The 16,218-nt window shown below is 39.2% G+C and overlaps 1 protein-coding gene across 2 annotated transcripts in view; it reads left to right on the top strand.

The window, feature by feature from the left end:
- Nucleotides 1-16,218, top strand: part of slc6a20 (solute carrier family 6 member 20) — a 31,948-nt gene that overhangs the window by 1,159 nt on the left and 14,571 nt on the right. For both annotated transcript variants that reach the window (XM_032559263.1, XM_032559261.1), the window contains exons 2-7: nt 9,106-9,246; nt 9,346-9,437; nt 9,948-10,175; nt 10,342-10,452; nt 10,555-10,796; nt 11,371-11,533. In XM_032559263.1, the coding sequence (XP_032415154.1) occupies nt 9,106-9,246; nt 9,346-9,437; nt 9,948-10,175; nt 10,342-10,452; nt 10,555-10,796; nt 11,371-11,533 (977 nt within the window). The remainder of the gene's footprint in view (nt 1-9,105; nt 9,247-9,345; nt 9,438-9,947; nt 10,176-10,341; nt 10,453-10,554; nt 10,797-11,370; nt 11,534-16,218) is intronic.

Below are 16,218 nucleotides of genomic sequence, written 5' to 3'. Positions count from 1 at the left end.
TTGATGATTTACTGAAACAACGTGATCAGGAGCCTTTCATGTTTTATTTCCGTCCCTAGAACTGCTTTGAAGAAAGAGTGCAATTTTCCCGACTGCTGTCATTGCTCACCTTTTAAATGAACCTCTTTCAGTTTTGCAAACCAGTGTGCTTCAAATGTTTATGCTGAGACATCATAAAATTTCACAAACATGCCTATTCTTCGACCAAAAGGCACTTTTTTCATTTTTTAATGGCTATGTTTTAAAATTTTGAATATTAGTTTACTGTAAAAATTATGTTAGGATTTTTGGGCTTAATGTCCATCCATGCATCCATTCATCCAATCTTTTCTTCTTATTTGGGGTCAGGTTGCTGGGGCAGCAGCCTAATCCTCTCTCCAGCCAGTTGGGCAGGGTTGGCCCACAGTATATGCAACTAAGCGGCCACTTAGAGCCCCAAGGCCAGTAGAGGCCCCCCTACATGGAACTGATTTTTTTTAATGATTCCTATGTTATGTTACCAAAACACTCTAAAGTTGTGATTTAATTGTAGAATTCAAACAAACAAACAGAAATTGCTCTTGGATGGCTCCTGGTGGCCGAGGTAGGTCACGCTTCACCTGTAATATGACCTGCATCGCAAAGTGCAGAGCGCATCCAAACGTAGAAAGCTCCAGTGGAAGATAAGTTAATAAAACAATGTCTCAAAAAAGAACTTATCCTTCAGAAACAGGGAGAATAGAAAAAAAGACAAGATAAAGATATGTTTCCATGTGTGTTGGTAATGTAATATTTATCAAAAACCTTTGTGGAGCTGCTAATAGAAACTTAGCATGATAGCGACCTTGAGCGGTCCAGTTCGACAGCCAAACATTTATGCTAGAATGTTTGTGTTGGTGTGAAACTGAGTTCTAACTTTAAATGAGTTGATTCTTGTTGTCGGCCCTAAATATTTCTGGGTTTTTTGGCTTCAAAAGGGATGTTTGATAAAGTTTGATAACAATAAATTAAACTTCTCAATGTTAAGTTTAGGGTCCACATTCTCAGATGAGAAAGACTCACCTGGTACAAATTAAAATTTTAACTCTTCTAATTACACTTCAGAGAAATTAATTTAATCAAAGAATGTCATGAATATGTGTGTATATATTCTATCTTAAGTAGGGGTGCACTAATTGAAGTTTTCTGGTCGATTGCTGATTATCAATTTTGATTTTGACCAATACCAATTTTTATCGTCTGAAATGTTAATAAATATATCAAGAAAGTCACTGAGTTGGCAGCAGTGGGGTGAATATTGTTAACTGCAAACATGCACTTACTTCAGTTCCTCAGGGGGAACCCCAAGCCTTTGCTGGCCAGCCTATAAATGTAGTCTCTCCATCATGTCATAGGTCTTCCTCTGGGTCTCCTTCTGGTGGGATGTGTCCAGAACACCTCACCAGGGAGGCGTCCATCCTAACCAAATGGCCAGGCCACCTCATCGGGCTTCTTTCCTTATTCATGAGAAGTGCCTTTACTCTGTGTTCCTCCTAGATGAGTGTTTCCCAACCCTGGTCCCCAGGGAACATGGGCCTGCATGTTTCATATGTTTCCCTGCTTTAATGCACCTCATTCAGCTGATTGCAGTTAATCAAACACCCGATAATTGAAATTCCCTGGGCTGAAGCAAGGAATCACCTAAAGCATGCGGGGCAGTGTGCCTAGAGGACCAGAGTTGGGAAACTCTGTCCTAGATGTCTGAACTTCTCACCGTATTTCTAAGAGAGCTCTGATGTCCTGCAGAGGAAACTCATTTCAGCTCAGCTCTTCCTTCACAATAGATCAGTGCTGCACCTTATCACAGCAGATCCTGCAACAATCCTCCATTGAGCTCCTGCTCCATTTTTTCCTCATTTGTGAACAAGACCCAGAGATACTTGAACTTCTCCACTTGGTCAGAACTTCATTCCCAACCTGGAGAAGGCATTCTACTCTTTTCTGGTTTAAGAACATAGTTTTGGATTTTCCATCCATCCATCCATCCATCTTCTTCCGCTTATCCGAGGTCGGGTCGCGGGGGTAGCAGCCTCAGAAGGGAGGCCCAGACTTCCCTCTCCCCAGCCACTTCTTCTAGCTCCTCCGGGGGAATCCCGAGGCGTTCCCAGGCCAGCCGAGAGACATAGTCCCTCCAGCGTGTCCTGGGTCTTCCCCGGGGCCTCCTCCCGGTGGGACGTGCCCTGAACACCTCACCAGGGAGGCGTCCAGGAGGCATCCTGACCAGATGCCCGAGCCACCTCAACTGGCTCCTCTCGATGTGAAGGAGCAGCGGCTCTACTCTGAGTCCCTCCCGGATGACTGAGCTTCTCACCCTATCTCTAAGGGAGAGCCCAGCCACCCTACGGAGAAAACCCATTTCGGCCGCTTGTATCCGCGATCTCGTTCTTTCGGTCATGACCCAAAGCTCATGACCATAGATGAGGGTGGGAACGTAGATCGACCGGTAAATCGAGAGCTTCGCTTTTTGGCTCAGCTCTCTCTTCACCACGGCGGATCGGTACAGCGCCCGCTTGACAGCAGACGCTGCGCCAATCCGCCTGTCGATCTCCCGCTCCCTTCTTCCCCCATTCGTGAACAAGATCCCGAGATACTTAAACTCTTCCACTTGGGGCAGGACAGGACACAAAATTTTGGATTTTGAGGTACCAAATTTCCTCCCGACCGCTGCAGTGAAAGCTAGAAATTATGGTCAGATGAAACCAAAAAAACATCACTGTCTTCAAAACGCAAAGACCCGATTCTGGGCCACCAAAATGGTTCCTGTGCAATCAGTGGGTCGCCGGACCATCTCTTTTGCTCTACCAGTTGCTACCAGTTGTGAGCTATTAGCCTTCCTCTCATTCTGTGCTGCCTGGACTTTGGACTTTGTATTTGTGACTTCATCATTAAAATCATCATTCTCCTCCACACCAACCCGGGTCCTCTGCGTCTGCTTCACCACCTCTCTACTGCATTTCATGACACTACTACCCATCACAGGTGTGTGAATGTGTGTGTTAATGGGAATGACTGACTTCATGTAAAGCGTCTTTGACTGCCATAAAAAACACTATATAAGTCTGATTTTATTTCATTTTCATTATTGAGAATATGGAATAAAAAAAAGAAATGTTGAAATTAAGATGGTTATTATTTGCTATTCAGTTGAGTAGGCTTAGGCAGACTAAGTTCTTTGTTTTATACATTTTAATTTTCTGGTCTGTTGAGAGTCATCTGAAGATCAATAGGGAGGACTACTGACCTTAGTGTTTTTATGTGCCAATGTACTTCTTTGTTTCTCATTTAGGAAACATTCCTAATTTATTAGCAAAAGTCTATTAATATTATTTACCAGAGTTTTTAGTTTGGTCACAGTGATTTGTCAACAATTCAATTTAAACATTCAGTTTTCTTTTGTCGGTGGAACCTAGCACTAAAAACAGGAACAAAAAAGGAAGAATTATTCGAAAAGCTTCAAACTACAAATCAACGCCAAAAAGGCAATCTGTATGTTTTGTTGACACAATTAATAGGCTGACATAATCTTCTTAACAAATTCATTTGTTATGATTTTGTTCAGGTTACAATAACACGCTATAATAGTCTCATCTTCACCTTCTATTTATAGATCAACAGATCACAAACTCAGAATTCTGGTGATCAAGACAAATGCTTTGTAGCGTGTAGAAATGCATTCTTCCCACTACAAATCCATTTTACAATATATCAGGCCATTTTCACATGTAATCCTGCCAGTAACTTAGAACTTGTTAGAGGACAATTTGGATTTGTCCTCTGATATTTCAGTGTATTTGTCTAAAATGTATTTAGTTCATGCATTTCCTTCAGGGTTTGATGTTGTTTGTGAACGCTAGTTCTGAATTAGAAATTGCATTAAAACAAGAAGATTCTGGAAAACTAAACCTGGGCATTGTAGCATAATATTAATGCGTAAGAGGCCCTTATTTCAACCCTCAAGTAATAACTGTGTCATCCCGAGGTCCCATTGTTTGAAATTGTTTCACTCTCTGCTTGTACCCACAGATGTTAATAAAGGGAAAGTAGTAAAGGTTATAAAAGCCTGACCCTTACCCCATCTGCCTAAAAAACTTTCTTTGTATATAATATGAAGAAGCATTTTAAATATGCTAGCAATAAATAAATCATACTAATGACAATTAAGGAATTACATTTCAGACAGAGTAAACCAATTGTGCAATGTTGCTGCAAAGGCAAGAATTTCTTTGGTCATTTACACATAAACTATTTGAGTAGATCATTTTCAACACCTAAGCAGGAATGGCTGCAGGACTGTTGGTTATAGTGGATTGCTACATACCAGCCACTACCTAACACCTACTTACAACTCAGCTTTGCAACAACCTCTGCTGCCAGCTCACAGTAAGAAAAGCCATAGATTTAACACACTGCTTACAGAGAGGTGGAAAGAAGGTTGAGGCTGGGTTTAAAAGTCATTGTAAATGACATCAACAACTAAAGAAATGGAACAGTGCTCTTAAAATTGGAGATGATTTACATTTTAACTTGATTTTCTTTTACGGATTGTCCAAGAAAAGGATAAGCATCTCCAATTGTTCTGATCAGAAGTTAACACAGCAACTGTTGAATAAGCTTGGATCATTTCAATACTAAATATTACTAAATATATTTTTCAGTGTGGAATGATAATACTACATACAACAACTTTGTATTCATTGTTGGAGGTGGGGGTGGGGAGTCAAATATACAGTGTCAAAATTATACATACAATCTCATTAAATAACTACACCTGAACTAATGTTTGGAAATTTGACCTGTAGCAACTTAAAAAGAAATGATGCATTTCTATAGACAAGGTTCTGAATAATGCTGGCTAGAGTCCATTTAAATTTGTTGGCCTCTTGGGACCTCTTGGCGTTTAGATGCAGTACATACATTTTCAATAGGGTTTCAGTTATGGCCATTTCAGCCCTATATTTCAGCCTACTTTATCCAATGTTTTGATGTGTATTTGGGATTAAGGTTCTGTTGTAAAGCCCAGTTGTGTTTAAGATGTTGATTTTAGGTAAAACTAAAGAATTTGGATTTGTCCTCCGTTTTTATTATTTTCCTGCAATGCATCAGTATTAATGGTGCAGAAACAGACACTCAGCATAATGCAATCATCACCTTGTTTGAATATTGGTACAGTATTCTAATGTCTCAATGTCTCTCTTTTGCTTCTCCAAGCAGTTGCCTCATCACTGTGGTTAAATAGCATGACCCTGGTTTCTTCAGATGGTAAAAATTTCTCCAGAAGTTCTTTGGCCTGTTCATGTGAATGTTGATGATATTGGTCATGCTTGATGTTGATTTTGGAGCGGGGGCTTTCTTATTGCAATCTACTCTCATAGTCCATGGTTACATAAAATTTGCCTTACTCTGAACTGTGACACTGGTGTTCCACCAACTTCTAATTTATTGTAAATTTGAGTTCTGAGAAAACATCAAATTGTTAAGGATGATATTAGCACCAAACTGACCATGCCTTAATGCCTTGAAGGATGTTTATAATGTTTTTTTAAATTATTATTTCACATAATTTCTTTTAAATGCATAAATTATTTTTGTATTTTTTAAATGTGAATTTTATTTTGTATGCCTGCTATTTTGAACATCATTTTAAAGACGCAGCTCGAACAAAAATGTCTTAAATTCTAGAAGTCTGACACTAGGCTTCTAGAATGCTTGCCCCAGATCCCTCTCCTCAAACCCCAGTTGGTCGTGGAAGATGGCTGTTCAGACTGAACCAGGTACTGGTTCTGCTGGAGGTTTCTTCCTGTTAAGGTGACATTTTCCTTTCCTCTGTTGCTACATGTATGAAGAATTGAGGGATTAGGGTTTGCTGCTATTCAATAACATCTTTTTAAGGGAGCATGAAATAATTCTAGCATTATAGAAACATAATAAGATAGAAAAGAACTGAACAGAAACCAGACTGATCTAATAAGGAACACAGAATCTACAATAACCAAAAAGGACTAGACAGAGACCCTACCAAGAATCACTAAAGAAGAAATAGACTCTTCAAACTAAATAACAACTAAACCTAGAATGCAAAATTCCTACGAACCAAACACAACTAAACACCACGAGGGACCAAAGCAAAAACAAAAAATAGGAACAAGACAACCCCAGTTTGTTTACCAGGCTTAAAAACAAGTACATTTCCATATTTTGTTAATGAAGATTTAACAAAGTATTTGTTACATAAGTACATATACTTATGTAATCAAATAACCTTTTCTGCTTTACACCAGGGACTAGAGATCAGCATAAAAGCAACTTACTCATCCTAACATTCATCTACAAAGGTGAGGAAAAATTGAATGATTTTTCCATGTTTGGAAAAAATATCCATCATTGATGCACAGAAAAAACTGTCAATGGTCAAAAAGTAGCCATGAAAAAGCCAATGTGAAATACAACTCACTGGCTGGTAGTTGATAAACATCTACTGATCAGTCAGAGATCAACAAGACCATTTTTAATCAACTTCAAATTATATTGCTGTGATTATTTTTACAGTCTTCTGTAAACTAACTAGATATGGAGTTAATAATTATGTGATCAAACTATTTCACCGCTCAGAGTTGGGGTTTTGGTGCTGGTATCAATGTCTTGCATCTACAGTTCTTTGCATCCAGCCTTTAGGTTTAACTGGCATGGCAGAACATTAGCCACTGGAAGGTGGCATGTAGACGGTACAGCAAGCAGCTCCTGTTGTTTGGTGCAGTAATGGCATTAAGTCTATGTCCTGTAGTATGCAACAACTCTATACAAGTACTTCATCAAAGCCAGTTTTGCTGACATCTGTCCAGTTGGGTTGAGAGGCACATTGGGATCACTTGGGGAAAGTTCTGGCAGCCAGGAAGTCACAAACCAACTGGCACTGCTTTGACCAAGTAAATCCTTTTCCCCTTTTTCCACAGGTCGAAACAGTGGGGTAGTTCTCCAGGAAAACCTCTCAACAAATCTTTAACATGAGCCAAAGCCGTGAAAGCATTTTAAGTCCCACAAGCTCTCTGGAGAGAAATGAGTCTTTCATTGTATCCTGTTCTCAGTCATGATCAAGCCCCCTTCCTCTGTTTCTCAAAAAATTCACCTCCCTCTGCATAAAATAGCACTTATCAGAATGCAGTACGAGTCTTGCTTTGTAGGCTCTCACAAATATTTGAGAGCTTTAAAAACGGTCATGAAAGACATTCTGTGGACCAAAGTCTCATCTAGCTAGAGCACACTTATCTGCAAAAGGAGAGGAAGGCGCAGCAGAGCCAGATTTACTTCCAGTTCCCTCGCCACATTATTTCTTATACAAAACACTTTGACATGACAAAATAGTTGCCCTAATGCCACTTTGTAGTGTTTTATGAAAGGGACAACAGCCAATTGATGACAGGAAGATCTGTAAGTCAGAGAAAGCGCAAGGTGCATTTAAGACATTGAATGTAACTTTAAAACAATAACAACAGATACAGGAGTGTAACAAAATAGTCTACTAGATTTTCTACAAATGTGTTTGCTTATAGTTTGTTGTTAATAATTTGTCATAGAACCTCAATAACAGGAGGAGGGTATATAAATGTGATATGGAGATACTAAATTGTGACAGTGCCTGTGCTTTCTGTACTTAGTTGATTTTTGCTCTGTTGTTATTTAAGCGTGGTCAGGCTTGTAAAGAGTACACAGATGATTAATTTACTCCAAATGAATGAACAGAAGGTTCAAAGGTAAAAAAAAAAAAGTCCCCTGCTCCACGTCTAAAAACAGTTTTTAAGATCCTCCTGACATTTAGCAGCATTTCAAGAAATTGTACACAAAACTGTTCCAGAAATTTCATTCTTACCCTTCTCTCTAATATTTAAGTTAAGTAATAACTTTATTAGTCTTGAAAGTAAAGCTACAGCATGTGACACAACGTTGTACTGCATCTGCTTTGTACTGTCTTACACTTGTATCACAACCTAGTTTATAGTGGTTAGGGGTTTATGAATCTCCCCTGAGGTGGATCAGAGTGTAATGTTGGTTAGATTTGTCTTGTTCCTGTTTTTTTTGTTTGTTTTTGCTTTGGTCCCTCGTGGTGTTTAGTTGTGTTTGGTTCGTAGGAATTTTGCATTCTAGGTTTAGTTGTTATTTAGTTTGAAGAGTCTATTTCTTCTTTAGTGATTCTTGGTAGGGTCTCTGTCTAGTCCTTTTTGGTTATTGTAGATTCTGTGTTCCTTATTAGATCAGTCTGGTTTCTGTTCAGTTCTTTTCTATCTTATTATGTTTCTATAATGCTAGAATTATTTTATGCTCCCTTAAAAAGATGTTATTGAATAGCAGCAAACCCTAATCCCTCAATTCTTCATACATGTAGCAACAGAGGAAAGGAAAATGTCACCTTAACAGGAAGAAACCTCCAGCAGAACCAGTACCTGGTTCAGTCTGAACAGCCATCTTCCACGACCAACTGGGGTTTGAGGAAAACAAACAGAGAAATAGAAGCAATGATCCAGGAGTTATTTCTACATTAGAGAAAAGTAAGAAGTCAATGGCACTAGAGTAGATAAAGTAGTCACTCAAGTAGTTTCATCTAGGAGAGAAGCTAATCTTAACAGATGAGCTGAGCCGGTTTAAAGTCTAGAGGATGAGAGAGAGCACATCCATTTAATCTTATCTACAGCTCAGCCAGTAGTCAGTGACATGGTTGGACACTGAAAGACAGGACAAGAATGTTCTCTGCAAGTATGTTTAGATATTAATATATTGGCCACTTTCAACAAATCTTCTTTAAACCAACAATGGACAAAACTGAATATGTTATCCAGTTTTTGACTCACCTTATTAGTTTATAATTTTCTTCATTCAGCTTGGCTCCCATAACATTGTTGTCAATTACCAAGATATTGTTAGTCTACCTCTAAGCTATTATTTTTTACAGATGTTGCACAGCGTTTAAATCATTGAAATTATAAAAGGCATATTAATTTTGAAAATGAACCTTTGCAACATCAGGCCTTATTGATGTTGTTAAAGTGAAGGTGTTTGCTACCCTGAGTGGTCTGAGCCTCATATTGTCACCTGCAGGGGGTTTCCTGATCCCCTATCTGCTCATGCTGCTCCTGGAAGGCGTGCCTCTGTTCTACTTGGAGCTGGCCATTGGTCAGAAAATGCGTCTGGGCAGCATCGGTGCATGGACTGCTATAAGCCCATATTTAGGGGGACTTGGTAAGAGTCTAAATTACAAACACAACATTTTCTGATGCTAACTTTGATACTAATTCTTTGCTTTCTAACCTTTATCCTATTTTACTTATATCATTTCAGGACTTGCCAGTGTTGTGACATCAATGTACTTATGTCTCTATTACAACATTATCAATGCATGGAGTTTCTGGTACCTCTTTCACTCATTTCAAGTGAGTTGGTTATTAAATGCTCTATTTTTTGTAGCAAATACTGAAACTGTTAGATTGTGAAGAATTAGAACATGTTGATAATTTGCCAAAGCAAAGAGATGTTAAAATCATCTTTATAGCGCATTACATTCTATCTTCATTATATACACACTCAGCAGTTTACCTGTCTTTCTTCTAGCTTTATGAATTAGCTTTTATGTAGTAATATTGGACTTAACCTAAGTGCAATCTAAGTATGGAAAATCTAAACCTTCTGTAGCCAAATATTTGAAGTCCTAAATTTCATGTATTTAGGACTTCAAATATTCCTAAATTCTTGGACTATTTTAGTTTAGCTGGGTCAGGTAAATTTGGGTCAATTAGCTGACTAAATTGGAAAAAACTGTCTAAATTAAAACCTGTTCAGAATCTATTGATTTTACAATAAAAAGTTGTGATATTATATTTTTTGGTTGACTTCTAATGTCTGTCCTTCTGTGCTCCTTGCACCCCCACCACCTCCCCTCCAAGTCTGTCTTGCCCTGGGCAGCTTGCCCTGTAAATTCCAACCGGACCGGACCTATAGAGGAGTGTGAAAAAGCTACACCCACCCAATATTTCTTCTATAGAGAAACCCTTAATGTCTCTCCCTCTATTGAAAAGAATGGTGGCATTCACACAGGCCAGGCGCTGTGTTTCTTGCTAGCATGGGTGATAACTTATCTATTCATTATCCGAGGTGTAAAGTCAACTGGAAAGGCAAGAAAGCTTCCTTATTTACAGACTCAATAAAGCAATAATATAATCTGTAATTGCATGTATAACAGAGTTTACTGTAATATTGTGATCCTTCATATTGTTTCCTGTTTCCACCTCACCATATTAAAAACATTGCACCAATAATGGTGCTGTTTGACTTTTGTAGGTGGTATACTTCACTGCAACATTTCCATATGTTGTCCTGCTCATCTACTTGATTCGAGGCATGACTCTTCATGGAGCTCTAAATGGTGTCAAATACATGTTCACACCCAAGGTGAGAATGGATTGGCTTTAGGAATAAGGCCTCATCACCTTGCTTTAGATATTAGAACGATGGGGTTTGCTTTCATTTTCATGTGCATCTCTGTGCTTTTAGATGGAAGAACTTGCCAATCCTACTACTTGGATCAATGCAGCCACTCAGATCTTTTTCTCTCTGGGTTTGGGTTTTGGGTCACTCATAGCATTCGCCAGCTACAACCAGTACCACAACAACTTTGAGTGGCAGGCCATCATTGTCTCCCTTATTAACAGTGGAACATCCATCTTTGCCTCCATTGTCACCTTTGCCATCTATGGGTTCAAGGCAACTATCAACTATGAGAATTGCTTGGAGAGGTATGTATTATTGAGGTTGCTTGACTCTGTTCCAGTGAATTTAAGTAACATTACAAACATTTGAAGGCTTAAGGAGACATGTAAGACTTCTTGTTGCACACCTTGTGTTTTTTTACATCTGGAATATATATATTGGTAGTCTTGGCTTGTTGAAATGTATGCATATGAAAACTGTAAAATGCAGATGAGACAACTGTATATCAATGAATGCCTGTTAATTCTCTTTGTCCCAGTTCACAGTCCTCCTGTCCTGTCAATGTTGGACATTATTCTGTTGTCTATCTTCCAATTCAGACATAAATCTCATAGACATAATCGCCTTTTACGAATCCTAATGCTTCTAATCCATACTCTTGCCTGGCCATATAAGGTCATGAGAAAATGTTGACATAGCCATTTATGGAGATTTGACCTGGATTATTTTAAAGGCCATTCATGACGTGAGCTAAAACATAGTTCTTGCTATGTACTGCTGCAGTAATAATCCTTGTTGACTGGCTAGTGTGTAATACTGTTGCTTTATGTTAGCATCAGGTCCATGGTTTTATTAACATCCACCTTCCTTCTCTCTCAGGACACGCATACTGCTGCTCAACTCTTTCAATCTCGCCGAAGACAGCATCATCATCAACAATGTGTTTGAAATGATTGAGAAGCTGAACACAACATTTCCAGAGCAGTTCGCTGAACTTAGCAACAAACTAGAAGACTGCAACCTGGAGAATGAGCTAAGCACTGTATGTACCTTGTCATTTATTGACTGATGTTGGGCTGTAACATCAGGTTGTAATCATCAGAAATGAAAACCTGATAAATAAACAGCCTCACTTTTTTATATTATTACAGTCAATGTGTACAGATTGTATCAATGCCAAGATAAATACATTTTCACATAATAAAGGCTGAAGCACCAGCTTATTTGTCAACCTTTCCTACTAACCATCTTTTGTTTCTAAACTAAACCAACCAAGCTTTAAAACTATCCATAGATATGCCATTGAATTTTATTGATATTCAAATTCTGAAGTTCAAAACCCAGTATTTCCTATTTTAATGCATCAATTGACTTTTCATAAAACTTTTATAGAAAGAAATAGACGGCTATTTTGAATCCTTGCTGATAACAAATGATTGTTTTGTTTGGATTGTATTTAATGATGGGTTATAGAACTGATACTGTAGGCCAATGTTTGATTTGTATATTGCACAGCAGGAATCAGGTTTCCAATTAATGTCAGTGTAACCCCTAAAGCCTTTCCATTGGCTTTGGACCCAGCATGAGAAAAGTCATTTTATCTGTCAAGTTGTGCAAAACATCACATAAAGGCAATCTTTTATGTGATTGCTTGTTTTATGTGGATGTTTTTATGGTGCTTGTTCAGCACTTTGGTGTTTATATTCACAGTAAATTTAAGGATGTTTTTTCTGTGATGGCCTTTCAGTTAAAATCTGTGTTTTGCTGAGGCTGAGCTTTGTGCAGTTAGCAATCATTTTATGCCCCTTTACTTCTCTTAACAAAAATACAACTTGAATGTGAACAGCATTGATGTGAAGAAATAATTGAGTTCAGATTCATACATAAGTTGACCAGAAGAGGGCCAGAATGTTGATTTTACTAGAATGTTGTAACAAGTTGTTTTACCTTTTACTATTATTAATATTGAGCAAGAACTATGTTCAGTGTAATGTATATGGTAAATGGCCTGTACTTGTATAACACTTTACTTTTTGACGACGGTTGTAGAAGTTTGCCCGCAATCGGCAGGTTGCTGGTTCAATTCCTGCTCCTCCCGCCTGTGATATTGTGTCCTTCGGCAAGACACTTCAGCCACCTTGCCTGCTGATGGAGGTCAGAGAGCCTGGTGATGCCGGTGCATGGCAGCCACTCTTCTGTCAGACTGACTCAGGGCGTTTGTGGCTACTATCCAGTAGGTTGCCACCATCAGTGCTTGTGTCTATACAAGTACAGGACAAGACGCTGGCGCTGTATGTCCGCCCCTTCTCTATGCTAAATAGACACTATATTGTCTTCTCCTGTGCTGCTTTCAAGTTATGCTATGGATTTCATGGCACTGCTTTCTGGATATTTTCCTCGGAGCCACAGGTCTGCTGCATCCATATTATATTTTCATCAACTTACCAGAGAAACATTTATGAAACATTAAGAATGAACTATGTTCAGTAGTGGAGCTGCTCTTGTTTGGATTTATTTGGAGCCACGTTCTTTCTATGGAAGTCTGTGGGAGTGTTCGAATTCTAGGCTCTATTCACTGATGAGATTTTCCTTTAAGTAAAAAACGAAAATAGTTATTGGAATTTTTAAAATGATCTAACCCTATTTACTATTAACAAAATTCAGAATAAAAAAATGTCTGTGTCAAAACTTCTTGCATGTTGCCCACATGTGTGCTGCTGAGGGGGAGGGCACATGTCCATCCTAAGCTTAAATGTTATTGGTCAGTTTACTTTTGTTAATTTGACGGTGAATTTGACGGTTTGGTTACTTTCTGTAAGCTAAATGTCACTATGCAGTTGAAGATAGCTAAAACGAATAAGCGCAGTTTGAACCCTTTTACCATGTGTGCAGATCTGCTGGTTTAACTGCTCTTTTTTTGTGGTTTAGCAAACTGGACAGTGGACGGGCCACAGGGTTGAGCTAAGACTGCGGGAGAGTTAGGCAGTTAAATCTGGGTTGTAGCACACCCATTTTCTCTTCACTTTGCCAAAAGAGTTTAAATTAAGCAAACATTGTGGTTTCACCTCCTCTGGACAGCTCAGACACACAATCTCCATCCTCCACCTACCGCGGATCACACGGGTAGGCTTTGTTTTCCTGTATTTATTAGTTAGCATAGTTTTTTAAAGAAAAGGGGATTAGACCTTCTGTTTTTATGGTCCATGTGCATAAAGTGTAAGGATTTGAGTTTTCTTTTGGTTTATTTTAGGTTTCTGTCTCTATTTAGTCTCTGTGGTGCCCTGTCTACCCCTTGATTGTTCCCAGTTGTGTCTCGTTCCCTGATTACCTTCTGTGCATTTAATCCCACCTGTGTTTCTTGTTCCTGGCGGGTCCTTGTCCTATCTGTTGTGTCAAGCTGTCAAGCAGCCTAGCCTAGCCTAGCCTAGCCATCTTGTCTTTTGTCAGATGTCTCTTGTTGACCAGTTGCTACCAGTTTTGAGCCTTAGCCTTCCGCTCATTCTGTGTCGCCTGGATTTTTTACTTTGCATTTCTGACAATTTCATTAAATTCATCATTCATTCTTTATCTCAACCTGAGCCCCCAGTGTCTTCCTCACCTCTTCACCGCACATCATGACATTAAGCGGTTATGGCCTGTAATTGTGTGTTCTAGGTTTGTGCTAGTTTTGTGCCACATGCACATGATGCGCTTTGGTAATGTGGTTGTCCTCTTATGGGTCAGGTGCATTGATAGTATTGTGCATACCCTCCAATAAAATCCTGCAGGCATCCTTGGCTCTCTTGGAGAGAATTTTGGCCTTCAGAGCACAGATCAGACTGCAAAGGCCCTACCATGCTGCTTCCAGAGAAATCTGCATTGATGTCCTCATGGCTGCTGATGCTGATTATCAAAATGATGTCAAGATCAGTTCTTGCAATGTTTGCTTGACACATTATGTATCCAAAACTTTTTTCTTGTGTATGGGATTGAACTGGGTTGACTTTAACCCCTTAACCTTCAGCACCTAAATCACCAAAAATGGATGAAAAGATATACCCAAATTAAATCAGCTTATTTTGCTGAACAATTTGGAGTACATGCAAAAGATTGATCTCTTTAAGAAGATGACAAGCTACATTTTCTGTTTTTGCAGTCAAAAAATAATGTAACTGTAAGTAGTTTGTAGCTATGATGTCTGTAACACACAAAAAAAATTAAAAATGTTACTTCACCCAGATTTTTCTGGCTTTTTTCTTGTAAATGCACATTGAGATTTGAATATATGGACTGGAAAATACTGTATAATAAATCTGTAGAATAAAGTATTCTGCTCGTGGATTTCAAGATTGATCAAACTAGCACAAAAAAATGTCATATTGGACATGTTTATTCATGAGGATGTACAGGTGTTGTCCAAGTGTGCCATTTTGAGTCTCCAAATGGCACACTTGGACACATCTGATATACAAACTTCTAATGACTGTAACTCCTCAGTGCTTCAACATGCAGTCATCAATGAGGCTCTAATGAAAGATAATGTTGGTTGACATGTTGTGTCAACCTGAGGAATCCTCAGCTGATAGTGGAAATTACTTAGAATTATATAAATAAAATACCATATCTGGGAGGGCAGGGGGGTTAGCGGACAGTCAGACCTCCTCCCCCTTCTTGCAATACGCTGTCCAACCGTCCACCGCTTCCCCCCAGCACTCAGGTGGCATTCTGATTTAGTAATGTAATTAGATTAGTTGTGTTACCACCCCCCCCCCGCCACTAGAGGCAGTATCAGACCGGAAAAGATGCGACTAAGGAGCAGATTTAGAAGTACACCGAAAGCTACAGAATTTGCTAAAAACTGTGAGCTGCGCTGAAGTAAATAAAAGAGAGAAGTTCAAATACATGCTGAGAGTGAAAATCCTTCCTAAAGGTGAAAATATATCAGATTTTAAAAGAAAATAAAAACAGGAGACCGTAGATAATATAGAAAATAGCGCCCCCTTCACTTCCGGAGTGCAATGGTCCCATTTCCAAATAAGGTCTGAGACTGACAGTGGTCCATTCCCGTCCTTTTCTGTTTGCTGCAGCGAGGTGTACTTGTCCACTCCCGTGAGTTGTGAAGTTCTGCTGAAGAAATACATCCAGTTTTGACACATTCTGACAACGTGTCTCTCCGTTGGTGAGGAAAAAGTCCTGTAAACACCGTTACGCATGAAGGCGCACAGAGCCTGACTTTGACGCGGCACAGACGCACACATTACGCGTGGTTACGCATGCAGCTGGTGAATTCATGTCAAAATAAAACCCAAAATGCCTTATATCCTTATAACAGGACACATGTTGGCTACACATCGGTGGCTTTAGATTTAGTTTCCGAGTTGACCAGACAGAAATATTTCAGAAAGAATACAGGCCTGTCAAAACGAGCTCAAGTCGCTCCCTGGATATTATTGGCTCGGAAAAAGCCATTTCACAACATTATTGGTCGAATGCGTGTCAATCAAAAGGGGCGGAGGAGGGGGGCTCTAGGCTACCCAATAAAAGCATCATAATGGACACTGGCAGAGTTTTAACCCTTAAATCTCACACCTGGGGGGAAAAAAAGGAAAAATGGCACGTGGGGGTTCCGGTGTGGATTAAGAGGTTTTTAAGATGTTAGAATTGCAGGGCGATCTGGGATTCTTTAGATAACTGAAAAATTATATTTTGTAACAGTGCAGCTGCCGTACCATACTGTGATGCAGTATG

The sequence above is a fragment of the Xiphophorus hellerii genome, chromosome 3, assembly GCF_003331165.1.
Source record: "Xiphophorus hellerii strain 12219 chromosome 3, Xiphophorus_hellerii-4.1, whole genome shotgun sequence".
NCBI classification, from domain to species: Eukaryota; Metazoa; Chordata; class Actinopteri; order Cyprinodontiformes; family Poeciliidae; genus Xiphophorus; species Xiphophorus hellerii.
Note: the sequence above shows the minus strand (reverse complement) of the source record. Positions and strands in the feature narration are given on the sequence as shown.